The sequence below is a fragment of the Aythya fuligula genome, unplaced genomic scaffold (assembly GCF_009819795.1).
Source record: "Aythya fuligula isolate bAytFul2 unplaced genomic scaffold, bAytFul2.pri scaffold_57_arrow_ctg1, whole genome shotgun sequence".
NCBI lineage: Eukaryota > Metazoa > Chordata > Aves > Anseriformes > Anatidae > Aythya > Aythya fuligula.
In genome coordinates this window covers 56,602-75,666 of record NW_022473993.1, presented here as the reverse complement: position 1 = coordinate 75,666, position 19,065 = coordinate 56,602, and the positions used below count along the sequence as shown (strand labels likewise).

General features: G+C 39.8%; 2 protein-coding genes across 3 annotated transcripts; both read right to left on the bottom strand.

The window, feature by feature from the left end:
* Window positions 1-1,992: 1,992 nt before the first annotated feature.
* On the bottom strand, window positions 1,993-6,921 carry LOC116501642 (ATPase family AAA domain-containing protein 2-like). Its single transcript, XM_032207231.1, has 7 exons — window positions 6,872-6,921; window positions 5,691-5,876; window positions 4,339-4,469; window positions 3,991-4,187; window positions 2,684-2,843; window positions 2,234-2,347; window positions 1,993-2,137 (listed from the first exon to the last, which is right to left on the bottom strand). The coding sequence occupies exons 2-5, from the start codon at window positions 5,717-5,719 to the stop codon at window positions 2,748-2,750; spliced, it is 453 nt and encodes a 150-aa protein (XP_032063122.1). The 5' UTR covers window positions 5,720-5,876; window positions 6,872-6,921; the 3' UTR covers window positions 1,993-2,137; window positions 2,234-2,347; window positions 2,684-2,747.
* LOC116501641 (ATPase family AAA domain-containing protein 2-like) lies at window positions 6,915-16,466 on the bottom strand. 2 transcript variants are annotated; one of them, XM_032207229.1, is made up of 11 exons: window positions 15,899-16,466; window positions 15,355-15,460; window positions 14,427-14,549; window positions 14,095-14,197; window positions 13,759-13,874; window positions 12,625-12,799; window positions 11,667-11,785; window positions 10,713-10,803; window positions 9,107-9,421; window positions 8,052-8,178; window positions 6,915-7,055 (listed from the first exon to the last, which is right to left on the bottom strand). In XM_032207229.1, exons 1-7 carry the CDS (start codon window positions 15,903-15,905, stop codon window positions 11,762-11,764), a joined length of 654 nt encoding a protein of 217 aa, XP_032063120.1. In that variant the 5' UTR covers window positions 15,906-16,466; the 3' UTR covers window positions 6,915-7,055; window positions 8,052-8,178; window positions 9,107-9,421; window positions 10,713-10,803; window positions 11,667-11,761. The 2 variants fall into 2 exon arrangements, with proteins under 2 accessions (XP_032063120.1, XP_032063119.1); XM_032207228.1 differs by lacking the exons at window positions 6,915-7,055; window positions 8,052-8,178; window positions 9,107-9,421; window positions 10,713-10,803; window positions 11,667-11,785 and adding an exon at window positions 12,199-12,265.
* Between the last annotated feature and the right edge of the window lie 2,599 nt (window positions 16,467-19,065).

The following is a 19,065-nucleotide window of genomic DNA, read 5'->3' as shown; positions in this document are numbered from 1 at the left end:
CTGCCCCAGGGGTGGAAACACAGCCCTACCATTTGCCATGGGCTGATCCAGTCTGCACTAGAGCAGGGGGAAGCTCCTGAACACCTGCAGTACATTGATGACATTATTGTGTGGGGTGACACAGCAGAGGAAGTTTTTGAGAAAGGTAGGTTGCTATGTTTTGGCTTAGAATGTGTGAAAGGATGTTTAGAAGATTGCTGATACCACCCCGATGTTTCAATTGCTGCAGAGCAGTACTTACAACAAGCCAAGGACCTTTCGGTGTCTCACTGTCCTACTGGCGATCAGAATCGGCGCACAGCAACAGCTGCGAGGGGACAGACTCAGGATGGCCGACCCCAACTGGCCAAAGAATTCTATGCCTTATGGCAACACGCTGCACCATGGATAGGGCGGGGCAGCCGGGCTGCTAGGGGTTACGCTGGGCACTGGTCAGCGGGTAGTGAGCAACTGCATTGCACATCACTTGTTTTGTACACATTACTATTAGCAGTACTATTATCATCATCATCATCATCATCATTATTTTCCTGTCTTAATAAACTGTCTTTATCTCAACTCGCAGGCTTCACTTTCCCGTTTCCCTCCCCCATCCCAGAGAGGGAGGTGGGAGGGTTGCAGAAGGGCTGTGTGGTGTTTAGCTGCCGGCTGGGTTAAACCACAACACCACCTCAAAGGGGTTGGGGAAAAAAACAGGTTTTTTTAGAAAAGCAGAAGACTTTCACTGAGAAGAGGGATTCTAGTTTTAAGGTACTGGTACGCCATCAGCATGCTCATAGGCCTCTGCTGATTTTAGCCGGAGGTTTATCAGGCCACAACTCACTGCACATGCTTTCTCTCTTGCTTTTCAATCTACAAATCAAACAGAGATTGAACATATAGAAACACAGTACCTTGAAAAGCGTCTTCTCTTGACATTTCCCCTCAGTATCGCCATACTTTCTTCAAAGCTGGAGACTGAACACCGCAGGATGCTTTTGCTCATTGATCTTAAACGGTGTCCGTTGAAACATTCAATACTGGGAGAAGAATAATCCTAGGGAAAGAAGGAAACAAGAATATATTTATGTGAACCACGTAGATTCAGATAAAGAAATCCTGCCTCACGCAAGTTTAATTGACCCTCCTGACTTGGTAGTGGGGCAACTAATGGCAGGCAGACACTGAAACGCTGCTGTGCTCAAGAAAAACCTGGAGAGAAAAAAAAAAAAAAAAAAAAAAAAAAAAAAAAAAGCTTTCAAAACTAAAGCTTCCTTTTCCCCACCGTTTTCTTGTGGATAACTTAAGCTTAATATCCTTGGCAAAAAGATATTGCAGCAAAACCTTTCACATAAACTTAGTGTTTCGTGAAAAACTACAACAACAAAACATTAAATTCAATTGGAATTTTTTTCAATAAATTCAATTGGAATTTAAATTCAAAACTTTAAATTCAGTTGAATTTAAATTAAAAAAAATAAACTAATTAATTTAAATTAAAAAAATTTAAATTCAATTGACTGTTCAGAGGAACAGTCAAGCTTGACATTATACATCCTAGAATTAAAATCTAGTTTGAGTTTTTCTCCCATCTCCAGACCTTGCTAAAGATGCTTATTAGGAGCTCTGTCAAAAAAAGTGTAAGGCTTGTTATATCAAAGCTTCGAACCCTTCTTACTGCCCTTGACCTTCTTCACATTGCTGCTCCTACAAGGGTGAGTACTATCATTTTTAGTACGGGAGGGAAGCTGTGATATCCTTGAGTGGGGGGTCGTTCTGTTTACAAAATGAAGTTCCAGTAAGAGTACATCAAATGAACCAACTTTCTTTGAACTTTAATTCATCGCTATATTGAATGAATGACCTCTGGATTTCTCTCTCCCATTTGGAAGTCAATTTGAAAACAAACTACCTCTGCCATAAAGAGCCAGGCATCAGAGACACCTGTTGCGCCTCAAGAACAGAGAAGGTATGAACGACAAGAGCAGCTGAATAAAATGCAACTTGCCATTAGAAATGGGTGTACTGGCATCTACAGGTGCCGCTGGCATCTCCTCATTTTCATTACTCTCTTCATCTGGTTTCTCGTCTTCAGTAGCAGGGTTCTGCTGTGGTGACTTGGAGTTGTCGCATGGAGCACACGCTGCAGAGGTGCGACCTTGCAAGAAAGAATAGATACCAAAGATCTTCGTCGTGCATTTTCAGTTACAAATGCAGAGACAAGTCTTCAAATCCTTAGCGTTAAAGCACGTACCTCTTTTCTCACGAGATTCTTTAATTTGTTCACAAAGTCGTCCAAACTCTGTATCCGTTTCGTTCCTCACCATTGAATATGCAGTGTCTTGCAAAACATAGGCGCTGTGACGATCTGAAATTTTACACACTTTAACTGAATGTTGTCTACCAACCAATGAAACTGTTTTGATCACAGAAAAAAATTGCTTTCTTCATAGGTTGGTTCCGAAAGGTTCTCTCAGTGAATATTTTCAGCATAACAACATCGAAGTTAATTAAAACAAAAGCACTAGTTCCTTGGGAACACTTATATCACAATTCCATGCCCAAGTAGCAAAATGATAAAATATTTACAGTCTGGACGTCCAAAATCATCTAATCCATCCGAAGTCTATTGTCCGCACACAGCATTTATCCATCTATATGTTTGACAGATTTTTTAAACTAGGGCTAAAAAGCACATCCTCACCTGTAGATCTTTGATCCGGGTAGTACTCTAAGGCATTGTTACAGATTAGATCGATGTCCTTCAGCTAGTCTCCTGCAGCGAGGTACTGGCGCGAGTCAATTTGAGTCAGAACTGTTGAAAGATCCATCGGCTCTTTAATCCTTGTGGCATAGTCAGGTACCTGCAGATCAAATACAAGCATTCAGAGGTTTTCTTAACCTTGCACACAGTCTACCAAAATTATTCTGAAGACTTTAAATAAAAGACTTCCTAAAAACTCTGAACATTTGCGATGCATCAGAAGACGCTGAAATTAAACAGTTTGCTTCTCAAAAATGGAAGGGCTCTTTCATTTTTCATTAGAGCGGCCACGAGAGGACAACAAGAAGTAGGGAGGTCAGAAGCACGTGCATGGTAGAGAAGAAACACTGAGGGTGGGAGATTCATTTCACTTTGCTTCAGAAAATCACAACAGTGAAAGCTGAGCAAGCCATCCGGCATTCTCTTTGTTGTCGACATTGAGGAAAAGGTGCATGAATTGCACCTGTGAAGTACCTATTGCAGGCATCTACTTTAGAATGAGATAACTGGGCCCTGAGGTGCTCATTTCTTCCCTCAGACCAGAAGAGGAGCCTAATGACCAGTTCAGATGAGGACATATGTATCTGTCTAGATTTTTCACAGCTCAAGAACCTAGGAGAAAAGGGGAAGAAAAGCCAGTGGATGCCCACAAGAAGAGGACTTTGCTGATCCCCAGGTATATTCAAGTTACATCTGTCTTTGAAATATACGCCCCTAGTTTAGGCTTATCTCATAAATTAAGGAGAAAAAGGCATCTAAGCAGCCAATTGGAGGAAAAAGAAAACACACTGCACTTATGGTTGATTCCTATTGAGGAGTTCCAGATGAAACAGAGAACAGGATCTCAAAACTTAGTTTTACAAACTGCTGCTCCTATTCCTGTTCCCACAGGAACTGACAGTCCAAGAAAGGGCTTCAGACTTCACTCAAGTACTCCTGTAAATACTGTTTGTCATTATAAGGAAAGATCTCTGTGCTTTTCAGTGCTGTGACACGCCTACATATCAAAGCTTTTTCACGAGCAAACTGTGTTGGCATTTGGACTGGCTTTTTAGAATGAAACCAGGGCTTTCAGTGAATAATCCCATAAGAGACATTTGAGAGTCAGCAGAAGTAAAAGCACTGCCTCTGCTTCTTGCAAAATCCTTACAGTGCAGCCCTAAAAACAAAAGTTGAACCTTCCCCAAAACGCTGAGAAATACGAACACTGAGAAGTTACAGACACACACGGATCAGCACTACTTTACCTTCTGTGGGTCAACGGGCTTTGCAAATTCCCTGAAACGTCTGTCAGTGGCAAGTCTGTGAGTAACGTCCCTCAAGAAAATTCTAAGGTCACGCAAGGTATCCTCCTCTTCCTCCTCCAGCATCCCTACTTCTTCCTCTTGTGGCTTCTGAGGCTCAGCTGGTGGTGCTACAGGCACAACTTCCAATGTCCAATCAACTTCAATTCATCAGGAAAAATTAGCCAATTTACAGTACTCAAATACAAGCATATGACAAATTACTGACAGAAAATGACCACCAAAGCAAAGCCCAAAGAGCTAGTAACTTTGATAGGAAAGTTTTAGATGTACTTCTCATATCCTCCTCACCTCTTTTCTTTACAGGAGGCTTAGCCACTTCATTTAGAATTAGGTCCTCAAAAAAAGGCTGCTCTCTCTGCCCTACCAGGCAACTCAATATTGCACACTTCTCCAAATTCCGTATTAAATCATTTTTGCATCTAAAGCAGAAGGAGGAGAGACATTTCAGATTTAAGGCCACAAAAAACTCATCTTCTATTCCAAAAAGACGAGTACCTTTTCAAATTAATAATAACCTGAAGAACACAAACTGAAAAAAGTTATCTTCCTGGCCTTAAAATGCTACATTTTCACAGGCTGGCACGGCAAATTCAAATATCACCTTTAAGAATCACCTGTAGAATTAAAGCTTGCTGAAGGGATTGTACGCTACACTGGTAAAGTAATGGCTTTCACCACATCCAACAGCGCCTCCTTTGTATTTACTTGCCTTGCTGCAGCCTTTACTTAGAACCTTTATGGCTATCGAGGGAAGAGACAGGCTTCAGCAGACAAGTGAGGGCTTTTTGCTGAGTTTTTATTTCTCTACCAAAAGGTGTCTGAAGTAGCTAGTACCTCTACGTCTTCCTCCATTTTCAAGTTCTAGTATTAAAAGGTAGGTGAGGAATTTCACTACTTATTTTAGAAGGAATTTACAGCCTGTACAAAAACTTCTGTGGGAACTCAAGCACTTTCAAAGCAGTTGATAATAAACACGTCTAGGTAAGACCCGTTCTCTTCCCCCAGTGACTGAGACCAAATCATCAGAATGACAACAGCGTGGTCCTGTTTTGGGCACCTTCCCTTAATGTAAACTCTCAGAAGTCAATGAAGTTCTGCACCTACTTTTACTACAGTTTATTTAGGATTACAACTAGAATTCGATTCCAAAGTTACTTTAGCAGAAATTGGAACTCAGCTTTCCAGCTTGGAAAGCTTTGGCCTCTATGAAGAAAGAAACTGATTTATTTATTTTTTTTTAATCAAAGTGTTTCAATTCTCTACTAAATTGCATTATTAGCAGTTTACCCAACATAGCATGGAATGGCAGACTGTCAGAAGAAATCTCTTCAGTAAAAACATCCTCTTGTCATTTCAAGCACTGCATATTCTTGACTGAACCACTTTGTAGCCACCAGAATTATTGTATTAATTTATTATTTGCATGTGTGAGAAGGGGGTGAAAGTCACTTGCTTGACTCAGAAAAAACCTTAAGCAGATGCTTTCACAGTATTCTTTTTCTCTAAGCAAATTTTAAGTGATTTGTTAGGGTGCCTGAGTAATAACAGCATGCATTTAAGAAAGCACACCAGTTTGATGTTGAAAGCATTCATAAATTACAAGACACTGAAGAAATAGTAAGGAAAGTATTGACAAATACCTCTTCTGGGAGATCTGAGTGACGTACATCAGACGTAGCAAGCAGCAAAACTGGCGAAAATGCTGGAATGTTACGTAGTAGAGTTAGAAAAGTAAGTTTCAAGGCAGGTCCAGCGTTGTCCCACCATAAATGGATATCTGGGACATAAATTGTGCTTGGTGCTGTCTTCTGAGCATTTCGGATCAGCTAGTGAAAAGGAAAGCTTGCGTAAGAAAACTAAAACACGTACAAGAACCTCTTAATACATAGCTACATAGCCATCTGACTGCCCCATGAAATGAAACTGCGTGAACAGAGTGGCAAGCATCCTTTCACATAAGGAATTTCTCTGTGCACCCTTTCAGATTATCAGTATTCGGAGAACTCTAGTCAGAAGATGGGAAGGATATATTCAGGCAGTGGCTAGACACCGTAGCTATATGGCCACAGCCACAATCATCGCATAACAAAGAAAGGAAACGTCCCTCTTAAGGGACACATCAGTATTCAGTCGTGTAACATGTCTGTCCTTACTTGTATGGCTCTCAAACGTTTCCACTAAAGGTAAAAATATTTTAAGGTAGTGATGCCAAACAAGAAAATGGATTTCCTGCCTAAAAGTAAAAACACCAAATCTGTTCATTTTTTCTAGTTAAAACCACATCACCGTGCAAATGAAGTGTTTTCTGAATGTTAATGCTTTTATTGCACATACTGCAACAGCACAAGTTGTGCATGTCCGTGCGAAAACAAAATAAACAGAAGCCCCAAACCTTGGTTGCCTTACTAATATAATTTAGAAGAAGGCTACAAAAAGTAGCCGACATGCAGTCTGATACAGAGCCATCTACTGGGAGCACACAGTCTTAGGAGGCAATGAGAACTACTTTCTGGATCCCAGTGACATGAGCAGCATTTCTTTCCACAAAGAGATGTTTATTAGCAACACCGCCCAGCTTCCTGAGCTGCTAGCAACAGCCTCACTGTAAAACTGGGTATGGAAAATGTCGACATGTACAACATCCAGATTGTTTGTGGTGCTGTCTAAAAGAAAAGGGGATTTTCAGATAGAAGCAAACATCCCAGCACATTAAAACAAGGCCACCTCCATTACCAATGAATTTTGCTCACCTTACTTGCAACTCGATTGATCTTTTACATACAGTCAGTGAATCCGATGAGAAGAAAAAGAAAAAAGGTACCTGTCCGCAGATTTCTTCTGGCGGTTCAACGTTTGTAAGCAGAACAGAAAGGTCCAGGGTGTGAACGGGAAACTTCTCCAAAGCGTGCAACACCACGGGTGCCACGTAAGAAACCTGGCCGTACCCTTCTTTTCCTACTATTAGCAGACAGGGCTGGCATGATGTTGGTTTACAGAAAGCACTCCTAGAACAAGAGTTAAGAAAACAAGTTTATAGATGAGGTGCTGAATAGACACACAGATGTTCCAAGTAATTTTCCTATAGACTTTCTTTTCCCTCCCCAAATAATCCAAATGGCAGCGGTACATTAAATACATGTAAGATTTCCAGTTAAGTTATTCAGTCATTCCAATTGTTTCACCTTCTTCCCTTTGTTTCATCTTCTTCCCTTGTGTTTCCTATTCTTTACTAAACCAAGACAGCAAATTAATATCCCTGCAATCTTGCTTTACTACTAGGAAATAAATTGGTGAGGAGCATTTGTTTCCCCACTACAATCAGGCTGTACCTCTGCTGGCTTAAATCAAAGATGCTAGAGACTTAGCCTTGCTCTAAAGCACAGAAAATCTTCTGGACAGCACAGCAATAGAAACTGAGAAAAATAACTGATCCAGCTGTGACAACATGATCTAACTTTCCAACTGTGGGCTTGCATGACTTCCACACTAAAATATCACAAGATTAACACAACTTGGTGGCTTAACAAATAAAGACACCATTCAATTTTTTCTCAAGGTGTTTTAACAAGCCCTTTCTCTGTTTTCTTTCTGCTACATAATTCACTACTGGTTTAACAATCCTGGAAAACAGAAGGGCAAAAGGTGGCAACACAAACCCATGAAGTTGGGGTATTTTTAGCTAAAAGGACAGACAGCACATTTATGTGGTCTTGAGTCTTTCAAAGAATGCCATGGATTAAGTCAACGTGTTCTGGTAGTCTACGGATCACTTTGGCTTACGAAGAGAAGCCTGGCCTTTTCAATTTGGTCATTCAGAGCAACTTCATTACAACTTTAGTCCCTCCACCCTTTCTTCTTGTGAATACCAAGCACCCCTTCAACACACAAACTTGATGTTGCCCCTTCGTCTACCACCCCTCGCACTTTTAACAGCTGGAACTGTTTACAAAGACTCAGCAGACCTGAGAATTTAAATGTAACAGGGATCTATCTTTCTTTACCTGCTGAAACAGAGGCATTTTTTCTCTGGTCCGTCAGGCATTCCATCTTTTAATTCATCTCCAGAAACCAAGGATGCATCGTCATCACTGTCAAACATATCATCTTGTAAAATAGGATTGAAATGCTCTGAAAGGCAAAAGAGGTTTGTTAACTTTCCTGAATAGCCTTTGTCTCTTTCTCTTCCACTAATACAGCTTCTAAATCAGTGCCAAAACCCTTTCTTCATTTGAGAGCACACACTGAAAGTTATTTCCTAGAGTTCATCCCACCACAGATCTAAGGAGATGGCACAAGGCCCTACAAAGCTGTACTAAATCCCACTGATGTGTACGTGTAAGGTACGCTACTCTTGGTGATTTTTTTCTCCCCCTTAGAATAAAGGAGATTACCAACAATTTCTGCAGTTGCTAAATAGCTAAAAAAACAAACAAACAAACAAGACCATTTCTTTCTGGAGGAGGTTCCCACAATGAAAGCACGGGGATAAAGGATGTGATGGCCACAGAATTCCATTCATCTAGTAAGTATCAATGCTAATTGATCTCACGTGTATAGTACGATCCACAAACATTTAAATTAGGAGACTGGTTAAAAATGATGATAGCTAAAACAATATTTAGCTTAGACCAGTTATACTTGTATCCTGGTCCTGACATTCTTCAGAAAGGAATTAGAAACATTGACCTAGAAATGCTTCCCCTCCAAAGATCTGAGTTTTGATTTTTTAAAGAAAAATAGGTGCCTTATACTTCAAACCTCAAGTCAACCTCTACAAATGCTAATTATCTTAGCTGCCCTCAGAAGCAGGATGCTTCAGTAGAGAACGCATCGTCCTTTACTGTGTATTGAGTCATTCAGAGCTTCCATTTGGCATTTCAGTTTCGAATCCACAATAAAACCTATGCGTTATATTCCAGACTTGCCCAAAAGAAAGACATGCACATGCAAATAATAAAATTCTACCACCATTATGTCTGAAAGCTATAAGTTGATTGCACAAACCACAAGTTTTTGCTTTAGCAGAATTATAAAGAAGTGGATGCTGTGGTTATACCTTGCTGTCGGTCCTCCTTTAGTGCAAGCTGTGCATGCGGGAAGATCTTCTGCACAACTTGTAAAATATTCTCTACTGATCTTTGAAAAAGTGGCTTGAAAATGGGTGAGAGTGCTTGTACGGGCGAAGTCTCGATCCTGTTTGAAGCTGGAACAACCTTCTTCATAGCCATGAAAAAGTCCTTTGCTTTTATTTTAATAGAATTAACGTCTAGTAGCAACTTCTCCCTACTTGCATAAATCTGAGGATAGCATCGGCGTAGAGAGCACAGCGCAGCTTCAGTACAGAGGGATTTGATATCTGCACCACAGTCTCCTAACAAACAAAAATCAAACGTTACATCAGTCAAGGCCCAGGTTTACAACATGCAACATTTAAAGAATTTGTAATGCCAAAACCAAACAGCTTAACAGGGAATTCAAAGTGCTACCGCTTGTGAGGAATGTTTTAACATTTCGTGTCCATAAAGAACAATTCTGTTTGAATCCTGTCTGCCTCTGGGCCCTGCACTGGCAATTTAATTCTTGAACCACAGATGCAGTGTGTCCCAGTCTCCCCCTCATTCTACTCAATTTATCAAGTCTTCAGAAAATACTCCTTAAATTTATGAACCTGTTTGCTTTTGTTATTCCGGACTTCTATTTCTAACAGTTACAGCCTTTTTTTTCCTGTCTTCTTCGAGATTAACTTAACACTGCTATAGATGTGACTGTCCCTGTGAATGGCTGGGGAAGAATGTTTTAATTACTCGTGAAGTGTCAATAAGAAAGCTGTTTGTGTTTGATGTCTGGGAGTTTCATAACAACTGATAACAACTAGTGACTGTTATGGGATACTATGCAGACCTTTGGTATCTGGCCAGGGGGCCAAGAGATTAAGAGGAAGAAAAAAGAAGCTGAAGGACGGCTGGCAGACAAGACCTGCAGAAAATGTTCTATAAACTTGGTACAGTGCCAAAGGAGTACAAACAGGAAGGACTTGGAGAAGAAGACTACGAGCCTTCAGCATGAAAGACCCCTAGAGACCCCCAGAGGAGACTGATGCGCATGCTCCAGTAGGAGGGACTGGACCCCGGAGGCTAATTATAATAATCTAATTCTTTTGGAAGTAGTAATGAATATGTATTAGTCTAGGAGCATAAAAATCAGCTGCTTGATGTAACTGGTGTGTGCCCTGGTGGAGCGGAGACTCTCAGTGCACCCAGCACTGTTTGCTTACCTCTATTCTTTTATATTCTTCTAATAAATCCTATTTTTTTATTTAATCCTAATTTGAATCCTGAGCCATTTATACCACTCTCTGCAGGGAAGTTTCATGTTGCTCACTGCCTGATATCCTGCGCTTATGCAGCTGAAGCAGACTCCTCATCAAAAACTATACTCTTGAGGAAGATGCCCCAGAACCATTTAATGTTCTCAGACAACAAGAGGAACGACAATAAAGAGTAAATAGATGAAAGCATCTCACTCTGATTGCTATGAAGGCGTGCCAGCTGCCTCGTTGACTAGTTGTGCAGCAAGGCACAAGAGCATGGGTACTGCCTGGTACAAGCTAGGTTCTTTACAACTTGGTCACAAGCAAGAATCCATTTTGATTTCAGTCTTACCAATGCATTTCTCAGCTAGTTCATCAAGCAACATGTCCGGTGGCTGAGGGGTCCAGTCACGAGTATGAATCTTGACAATTTCTTTTCTAGCCTGGAAGCAAAATCATTGCATTTTAGCTTGTCCCAAGTTTTCCTTAAAAATACCAACAAGAAACAAACAAACCAAAAGGCAAACAAACAAACAACAAAAAACAAAACAGTCCTCCCTCAAAACCCCTCATCTACTAATACACTTTTCTTACTTGCTCAACTTTCAAGTATTTTACAGTTATTTAATATACACTCTGCATTGTCAACCAGGAAATTGAATAGTTCTTATTTGTTATACTGAACTTTTTCTAGGAACCTACAGTGAAAGAAAAGGCATTTATAGCTTCAATAACAAGTTTCCAAACTACGAGACCTAAGGACCCAGAGGAAAATACTGTAATGAAAAATTTATCCAGAAACATTTCTTTGCTGTCCAAAAAACTTCTCTAAAACTTAGCAAGCTTTCATTGGGACAGTCTCATTACTTCATCACATTTGCTTTCCAGTCAGTAAATTCACAGAAAGCACTTCTGGCACAATGCTTCCAATTGCTACAATTACTATAAAGAAGAAAAGAATTATGACTCAAACTACTACCACTGAGCAGGGGCACAATCAAATGCAAACACATCCCCTATTCATTCATAAGTGAAGGATTGAGACCAAAAACACAACTTCATGATGAAAACACCCAAGTGGACTAAATAATTAAGCAAACAGGTACAACTTTGGGAATGAAAGGTTTGATTATAGAACTAACTACTTGGTGGTATCATCCTGACCATATATATTCAGTACCAGATTTGCCCTCCATGGAACAGCGCAGTGTCTCCACATATCACTCTTTCGTTCAAGTTGTCAATTTTTTTTCCTATAAAGTTGGACTTTGCCATGGTAGCACTAACGTTGAATTTAAGTTCTCACCTCTTTATCTGGCAAGTTGAAGAGGAACTCTCTGTCAAAGCGTCCTGGTCTTTGTAAAGTAGGACCTATAGAATCCAGTCTGTTGGCAGCTCCAATTACCACGATCTCTCTTCTGTTATCTACGCCATCCAGAAGGGTCAGAAGAGTTGAAACAATGGAACAAATAGAAAAATATAAGTTTTACTTACTGGTTCAGTAAATTTTGTTACATTCCACATGACTTTCTTCCATGAGTAGTCATAAAGGACAAGCTTTTTAAGGACAAGACTCATTTTAAGACATAAAAAATAGGTAAGTTAACACAGACCACATGCTGATATCAGGCTTAGTAAATTGGTTTCTACTATCGTTTAGAATCACCTGTTTTGGCATTGAGTTACAAGTTTTCAGGATAAATTAACATGTTCACAGTAAATTAAACAGGTCATCATCCTTTTTTTTTTTTTTTTTTTCCCAAAGATCAAGCAGATTTTATGTAGGTGCAAAACTGTAATACCTATGAATGTGGTCTTGTTTACTGGAGCGCACAGGAGCGAGACCATCTATCTCATCAAAGAAAATAATTGAAGGTCGCATCTGACAGGCCTAGCAGGAAAACACTGAGTAAAACAGCATTATTTAAAGGAAAAATGCACAAAAACATCATGGTTGGAATGTCATCTAAACTAGATTTTTCACTTTAGCCTCTGGGACCTCTACTGATAGAGCTACTGGAGTATCTGGCATGACTAACAGAAGACAGCAGTCTGTGTCAACCCACTGTATCCGGGTGACAGGAAGCAAATTGTTCCAGTAGTTCTTACAGCTGACATTCACAGCAGAAACACTGGCATTTCCATTTCAGGGGGAAAAAAAAAATAACAAAATACAAAAAAAGAGCAAGTGCTACTTAAGAACGTTGACCACAGAAAATTATGGTTTCAACTCTGACAGAATACACTGTGCATTTCAACCTTACCTGTTCAAATAACACACGAAGTTGGCGTTCTGATTCCCCCACGTATTTTCTCATGCAGTCCGAAGCATTTCTCAGAAAAAATGATATTTTCCTGTCACTTCGACTATATTCACTGGCAAGTGCACGAGCAACTAGTGTTTCCCCTGTTCCTGGGGGGCCATAAAATAGACAACCTCTGCAATAAAAAAGATCCAGATAGGAAAAAAAACATCATGATGAGTACCTCCTACAACCATCGTCTCTAGAACAAACTCGTCTTTCCTAACCAAAACACGTCATGTACAAGACAGCAGTAATAGCTGAAGTGTGGGTAGAGGCAGAACAGATAGAAGTTCCGCGTTTTTACAACGTTTCACAAGAAAATTCATTTTTTTCACCCAAAGAAATGAATAAGGAGGTAACTCAAACGTATAAAAACTTCAAAAGAGAGCATACTGTCCCAGAAGGACACTTCCAAAACTGCTGACAAACAGGGTGATTACAGCAAACCGGAGCCAAACGGGCAAACTTCAGCACAGAATCTGAGAATGGGCTGAATGGTGAATCACCAGTTCATTCTGCAGCAATAAACTGCATATTCTTGCTTTCACAATATGCAGAATCTGATAGTAAAGCATTTAATGCTCCTTTCAAAAGCATTAAGTTACTGGGTTTGGTCTCTCAGACCATCTATTGCTGATGGCAAGTGAGGAAGCCTAAAGCCGGAAGGAAAAGCGATGCCTTAGCACTCAGAGGAAAAAAAAAAAAAAAAAAAAGAAAGCAAAAGTAGGCAGGAAAAACAACTGGGCTTCCAGGCAACATATTACAATTGACTTCCACACTAGATAATCCCTTCTTGCTTACAGACTAATCAAGCTGACTTGTACATAAAACTGAGAACAAAACCACTCCAACCCAACTAACCCAACTTTTTAAAAACACCAGATGGTAAAACTTACAAGTTTCAGACATTGCTTATATTTTTAACCTACAAATATTCTGGATTTTATCCATTTTTAAGAAACCACTTTTTGCTACTACTAAAACAAATGTTCACCGCTGCCAAAAATGTTGAAGCATGGAAGCATATTGATACCTTAATTGAACTTTCTCCTGAAAACAGCTGACTTACGATTTATCACTGTCATGAGTTACCTTGGGGGCTGAATATTGAACTGCTGAAAAACTTCTGGATACAGGACGGGAAAAATCACCATCTCTTTCAAAGCTGCGATGTGTTCCGAAAGACCACCCACGTTCTCAAATCCAATCTAAAGAGAAATTCAACACCACAGAGTTTGTATGTTAAAGAAAGCAGCAACCTAGATCAAGGTTTCATCAGAAATTATCTCAGCACAACGCAAACATTCTGGGCAATTTTTGAAGTTGCTTTAGAGAAAACCATCAACAAAGGTAGTTCTAGATGGCACACTGAGATCTTTCAGAATCACTGGAAACACTCGCTGACACGATGATTAGTTTACCACTTACCGCACTATCTATTTGCATTGCATCTCCCTGACTTCCTCCAGCTTTCTTTTGATCCCTCTGAACTCTCTTTAGGTCCCGTTTCTGACGTTTCACTCGAAAAGTCCTGATTTGAATTAAGGAGAAGTTATAGGGCTTCTTTTTCTTTAAGATGCAGCTCGAAGATTTTTGTTTTTCATAATAATGCCAAGCAAATGTAGAAGACATTAATTAATATATTAGAAGACCTAATTAATTGACATAAACTTACACAGTTACATTTAGATAAACTTAAACATGGCTAAATATTCATTTGAAGGAGATTCATCCCTCCCCTATTCTCTACCGACAGCAACCTTCTTGGAGATGTGCTCTCGCCGTCCTCACTGCTCTCACCACCCTCCTCCGTATCACACGTGCTAAGCAAGGGAGATGAGCAAGAGGGTGTAGAATCACTGATGTCATCTGCACATCTCCGTCTGCAAGCAAGCATATAAACGAGAAAGTTAAAAAGAAAATAGAGCAGATACTAAGTAACACCAAAAATTAAGGGAATTCTATCTCCAAATTGCCTCTGAGATCTATTTTCCAGTCCACTGTACTCCTTAGGAATCTGATTTCAAAGGCCATGACACGATTTTCCTCGTGACAACTGTCTGCTTTCAAGAATGCTCAACAAAATATCTGGCAATCAACAGCATTCTCTACGCACTAACTGCTTACAGAATCCAAAAAGCCTTTATCATTACTAAGGCAATTTATGATTTCATTTAGATCTTTTATTGTTTAAGGTTAACTGCATATAGAAACATTAGTTGATTCCAAACAGAAACTAGAGTCAGTATTTGAGTGATAACTTTTTTTTTTTTTAAATCTAACAAAACTTCCATAAAGCCTCTCCCTCTAAATCGAATAAAATTATTTTCGGTTTTAAGAAAATCCTTTGTATCCTTCAAGATTAAATAGTCTGACTAAGATATTTAAGGGGGGATTCCGGCTTCAGTTCCAGAACCAAAGAATTTCAGTTACAGAAACTCAGACACTACCTCCATAATCATCTTATCAGCGACCCACAAATATTGGATTTAAAACAGAAACCAACTTAAAAGTATCCACCTCCTCCCCTCCAAATAGTTCTTTCCTCTCTATCCTCAGACTACCAAAGTACTGATCATAAACTTACTCTGTAATTACCACTAAACTGAAAACCCTTTGAAGCATTATGCAGTAAAGAGACTGACAGCTCTACGGATAAGTAAGAGCTATCACTAGCCATACACCAACCTGGCACGTCTTCTATATTTTTGTGACCCAGCATTTTCAAGTGACTCTTTCTGTCTGACAGAACACGGCTGGCCCGAGTTAGTCCTCTCTCGATCTCTTTGTCTTACTGAAAGGAAAGAATTTAGAATAATGATACAGATACATTTAAGAGAGGAGGATATCAAAAGAAAAAGAAAATGCCACGTGTTTCACTCATCCCTAATTCCAGAAGAATTTTTAACTGTTTTTGCTTTTCATCAGTGCATGGTACAAGTGGAAAACTACACCCTGTTTAAAGGTGAACTGAAAATCACAAGAGCAAGACCATTAAGTGTGATTAATTACTGTTATAGCAAGGATACATAGCACTAAGTACGCCAAACAGCAAAGAAATACAATGTGCACAGGACACACGTGTCTGATAAAAACAGGGAAGTTCATGTGCAGAATGAAGGTACAGAACTGAAATAGAACTGTGTGCGCAAACACGTCTTTGCATTCAAAAATTCTATCTCACTTATGTGCAAGAAATAAGGTTTTAAGAGAAACTGTGCGTTCAACCTACTTTCCATAGGAGCTTGGTAGCGGTCAACAGGTTTACTCTGTCGAAGGTTGTAACGCCTTGGAACATCTTCACCACCATTTTCTTTGTTCTCACTTCCTCTTGATGTTTGTACTGTACCACAAAATGACACCGAATCGTTAAGTACTTTTGCAAATTATATGAAATCCAAAATGCATTACACAGATGCCTGTCAGTTTTAGTATTAGCATTATTTTAATGACACAGTGGATCCTGCAAAACCTTAAGATGAATTTATGCAAGTCACGTTTCAGAAATCACAAATCCTAGCAGATGAGCATGCATCTGGACATTGTTCTGTGCTCTCTGAAACTGCTGATGGACTTGTCGTCAGCCTCAGTGTTTAACAACAGGCAAAATTCTGTCATATTGCTTAGCTAAGATGCAGATCTTCTGAAAACAGCTATTTCAGAAAGTCACTTCTTAGTTTGAGAAAGTATTTAATGGAAAGGGTTTTAATAATCTGGAGTGCTAAGACTAAGCATAGTAATCTAAGTCCAAGTCTAGCTCTGCCACAAATTCTGTGAGCAATAATGGGCCAGACACAGGCTTGAAGCTCACCAATGAGAAAACAATGCCAAATGCACATAAGCTTAGGCCATTAGCTTCTGTCACGTAACCTGAAGTTGTTTCATGAAAGATGGTAAAAAATGCAAGAACCAGAGTGCAATCATCTACTGGGTTCTGGTGAATATCCTCTCACATTAACAGCAGGACACCGAGGAAGGAACGTACATACTCCGTTCACCTACCTGTTTGCCACAAGGACTTATCTTTTTTTCTTGGAAAGCACTGCCCTCTCTGGTTTTTATTTTTTAACCCCAAAGGTTGCATTGCTTTCTGAATGCGAGGTAGGTGCCATGGGGTATACAGACAGCACATGGAAAACTGAGCGATCGGGAAATGAGTTTGTGATCACTACCATCTCCAGTCCTTGGTGTTCCAACACTTCTATCACAAAAGCATGAATTTCTCTGCTTTATTGCTCCTCTAACCCTTTCCTTTGTTCCAGTAACTTCCTTTATAACAACACTGACACTTTCCTCACTCTTTTCTGGCGTATTTTTCATTATAAAAGTATAGTCTACCTCTTTCCTGATTTAAAATTGTAGTTTGCATTTTGATCATCAATTAATTGCCCCGGGCTCATTTCCCATTCAACGTGCTATTTAAAATTCCTCTCTACAAGTCTCTACTGCACAGCTCCCTGAAACCCACACACTTTAACCAAGCTTCTCCCTCTAGACTGGCGCCCGCCTTGTATTCAAGCTACTCTTAATAAGACTTTGAGCTAATGTTTTCCTAACTAAACCTCCAAAGGAGTCAACTCTGCTTCTCCCTTACTAGTCCATGGCCCAGCCATTCTTCCTCTGAAGAACTTCCCTCGGGTTCCCACCTGCCACTGTGCATCTCTCTGCTCCTCTGGGCCTCTGAAGGGAGGAGCAAAGTATTTTCTGGGGCTCAGCCTCCTCTCACTGTCTCTCTGAGCTCCTTTGCAGGTGTGCAGCTGAGCTCTATCACATAATCTAACTCATCAGCTATCTACTGCAACACCCTTTTCGGTCCTTAAGTACACTCTTGCCCTCTTCTGATCTGTTTAGAAAGCTCCTACGAGGATGATCTAATTTACTGCCTTAATCACAACTAACATTCTTCTTAAAAACTGTAAGTTTTCCCATCACTTCCAAGTTCATACGGTCTTTCGTGGCTTAACCTCATTCCACAAGACCTTGTCCGGGGAGAGGAGAAAAAAAATAATAGAAAAAAACCCTAGGGGTCAGCCTTGTCGAGGGAAATCGACAATTCCCGTCTGTTACTATTGCAACAAGAAGAGACATGTTCAGAGGAAATATCATTAGCGGGAACAAGATGAGAAAATATTCAAAGAAGAATAGGGGTGTCAGGGGCTATATCTTCTGGGGACTTCAACATCAACAGAGCCGTTGATAAAACTATTAATTGGTCCCCATAAAGAGGAAGTCTTATTTTCAGTAGACACAGGGGCTGAAAAATCCACTATTCAAAAACTTCCAAAAGGAATAGAAGAAGGGAAGAGTTGCATGTCTGTAATAGGGGCAAAAGGAGAGCCCTTTAAGGTACCTGTTTTGAAAGATGTAGAGACAGAAACAGATAAAAAAATCTGTCTTAATGATTTACTTTTGCTCGCTGAAGCGGAGTACAATTTACTAGGAAGGGATTTGATTTTAAAATTAAACTTAAGCATTCAAAGCCAAGGGGATAAATTGCAGATTAAATTATACACTTTGACACAAAAAGACGAAGAATTCATTAACCCTTCAGTGTGCTATAAGGAAGGGGAAATTGGAAAAATAGAAATGGACCCCATAAATGTTCAAATAATGGATCCACATCGTCCAATTAGAATTAAACAATACCCTATACCAATGGAGGGTCGAAAAGGATTAAAACCCATAGACTTCTGGAAAAAGGAACTCTAGAACCGTGTATGTCACCTCATAATACACCCATCCTCCCTGTAAAGAAATCGGATGGGTCATACAGGACCTGAGAGCTGTAAATCAGCGAACAGTCACTAAATTCCTTGTGGTGGCAAAACCTTATACTTTACTAAGTCATCTCTCTCCCAAACATACTTGGTATAGCGTAATAGATCTGAAAGATGCCTTTTGGGCCTGCCCTCTGGATGAAAAATCCAGAGATTATTTTGCTTTTGAGTGGGAGGACCCTGAAACGGGACGGAAACAACAATTAAGGTGGACCGTGCTACCACAGGGGTTTACAGAGTCACCAAATCTATTTGGACCAACTTTAGAAAAAGTTTTACAAGATTTTGCATTACCCAGGGAGGTAAAATTATTGCAGTATGTGGATGATCTATTAAGTAGCAGGAGAAACTGAAGAGGGAACCCGAGAAGCTCCTATTAAATTGTTCAGTTTCCTGGGAGAAAAGGGATTCAAGGTGTCTCGATCAAAATTACAATTTGTGGAACAGGAAGTAAAATACTTAGGACATTGGTTAAGTAAGGGAAAAAAGAAGTTAGATCCTGACAGGGTATCTGGGATCCTATCCTTAAGACCCCCACAAACTAAAAAGGAAATCCAGCAAATATTGGGATTATTAGGATACTGTAGACCATGGCTTGAAAGCTACAGTGAAAAAGTTAAAT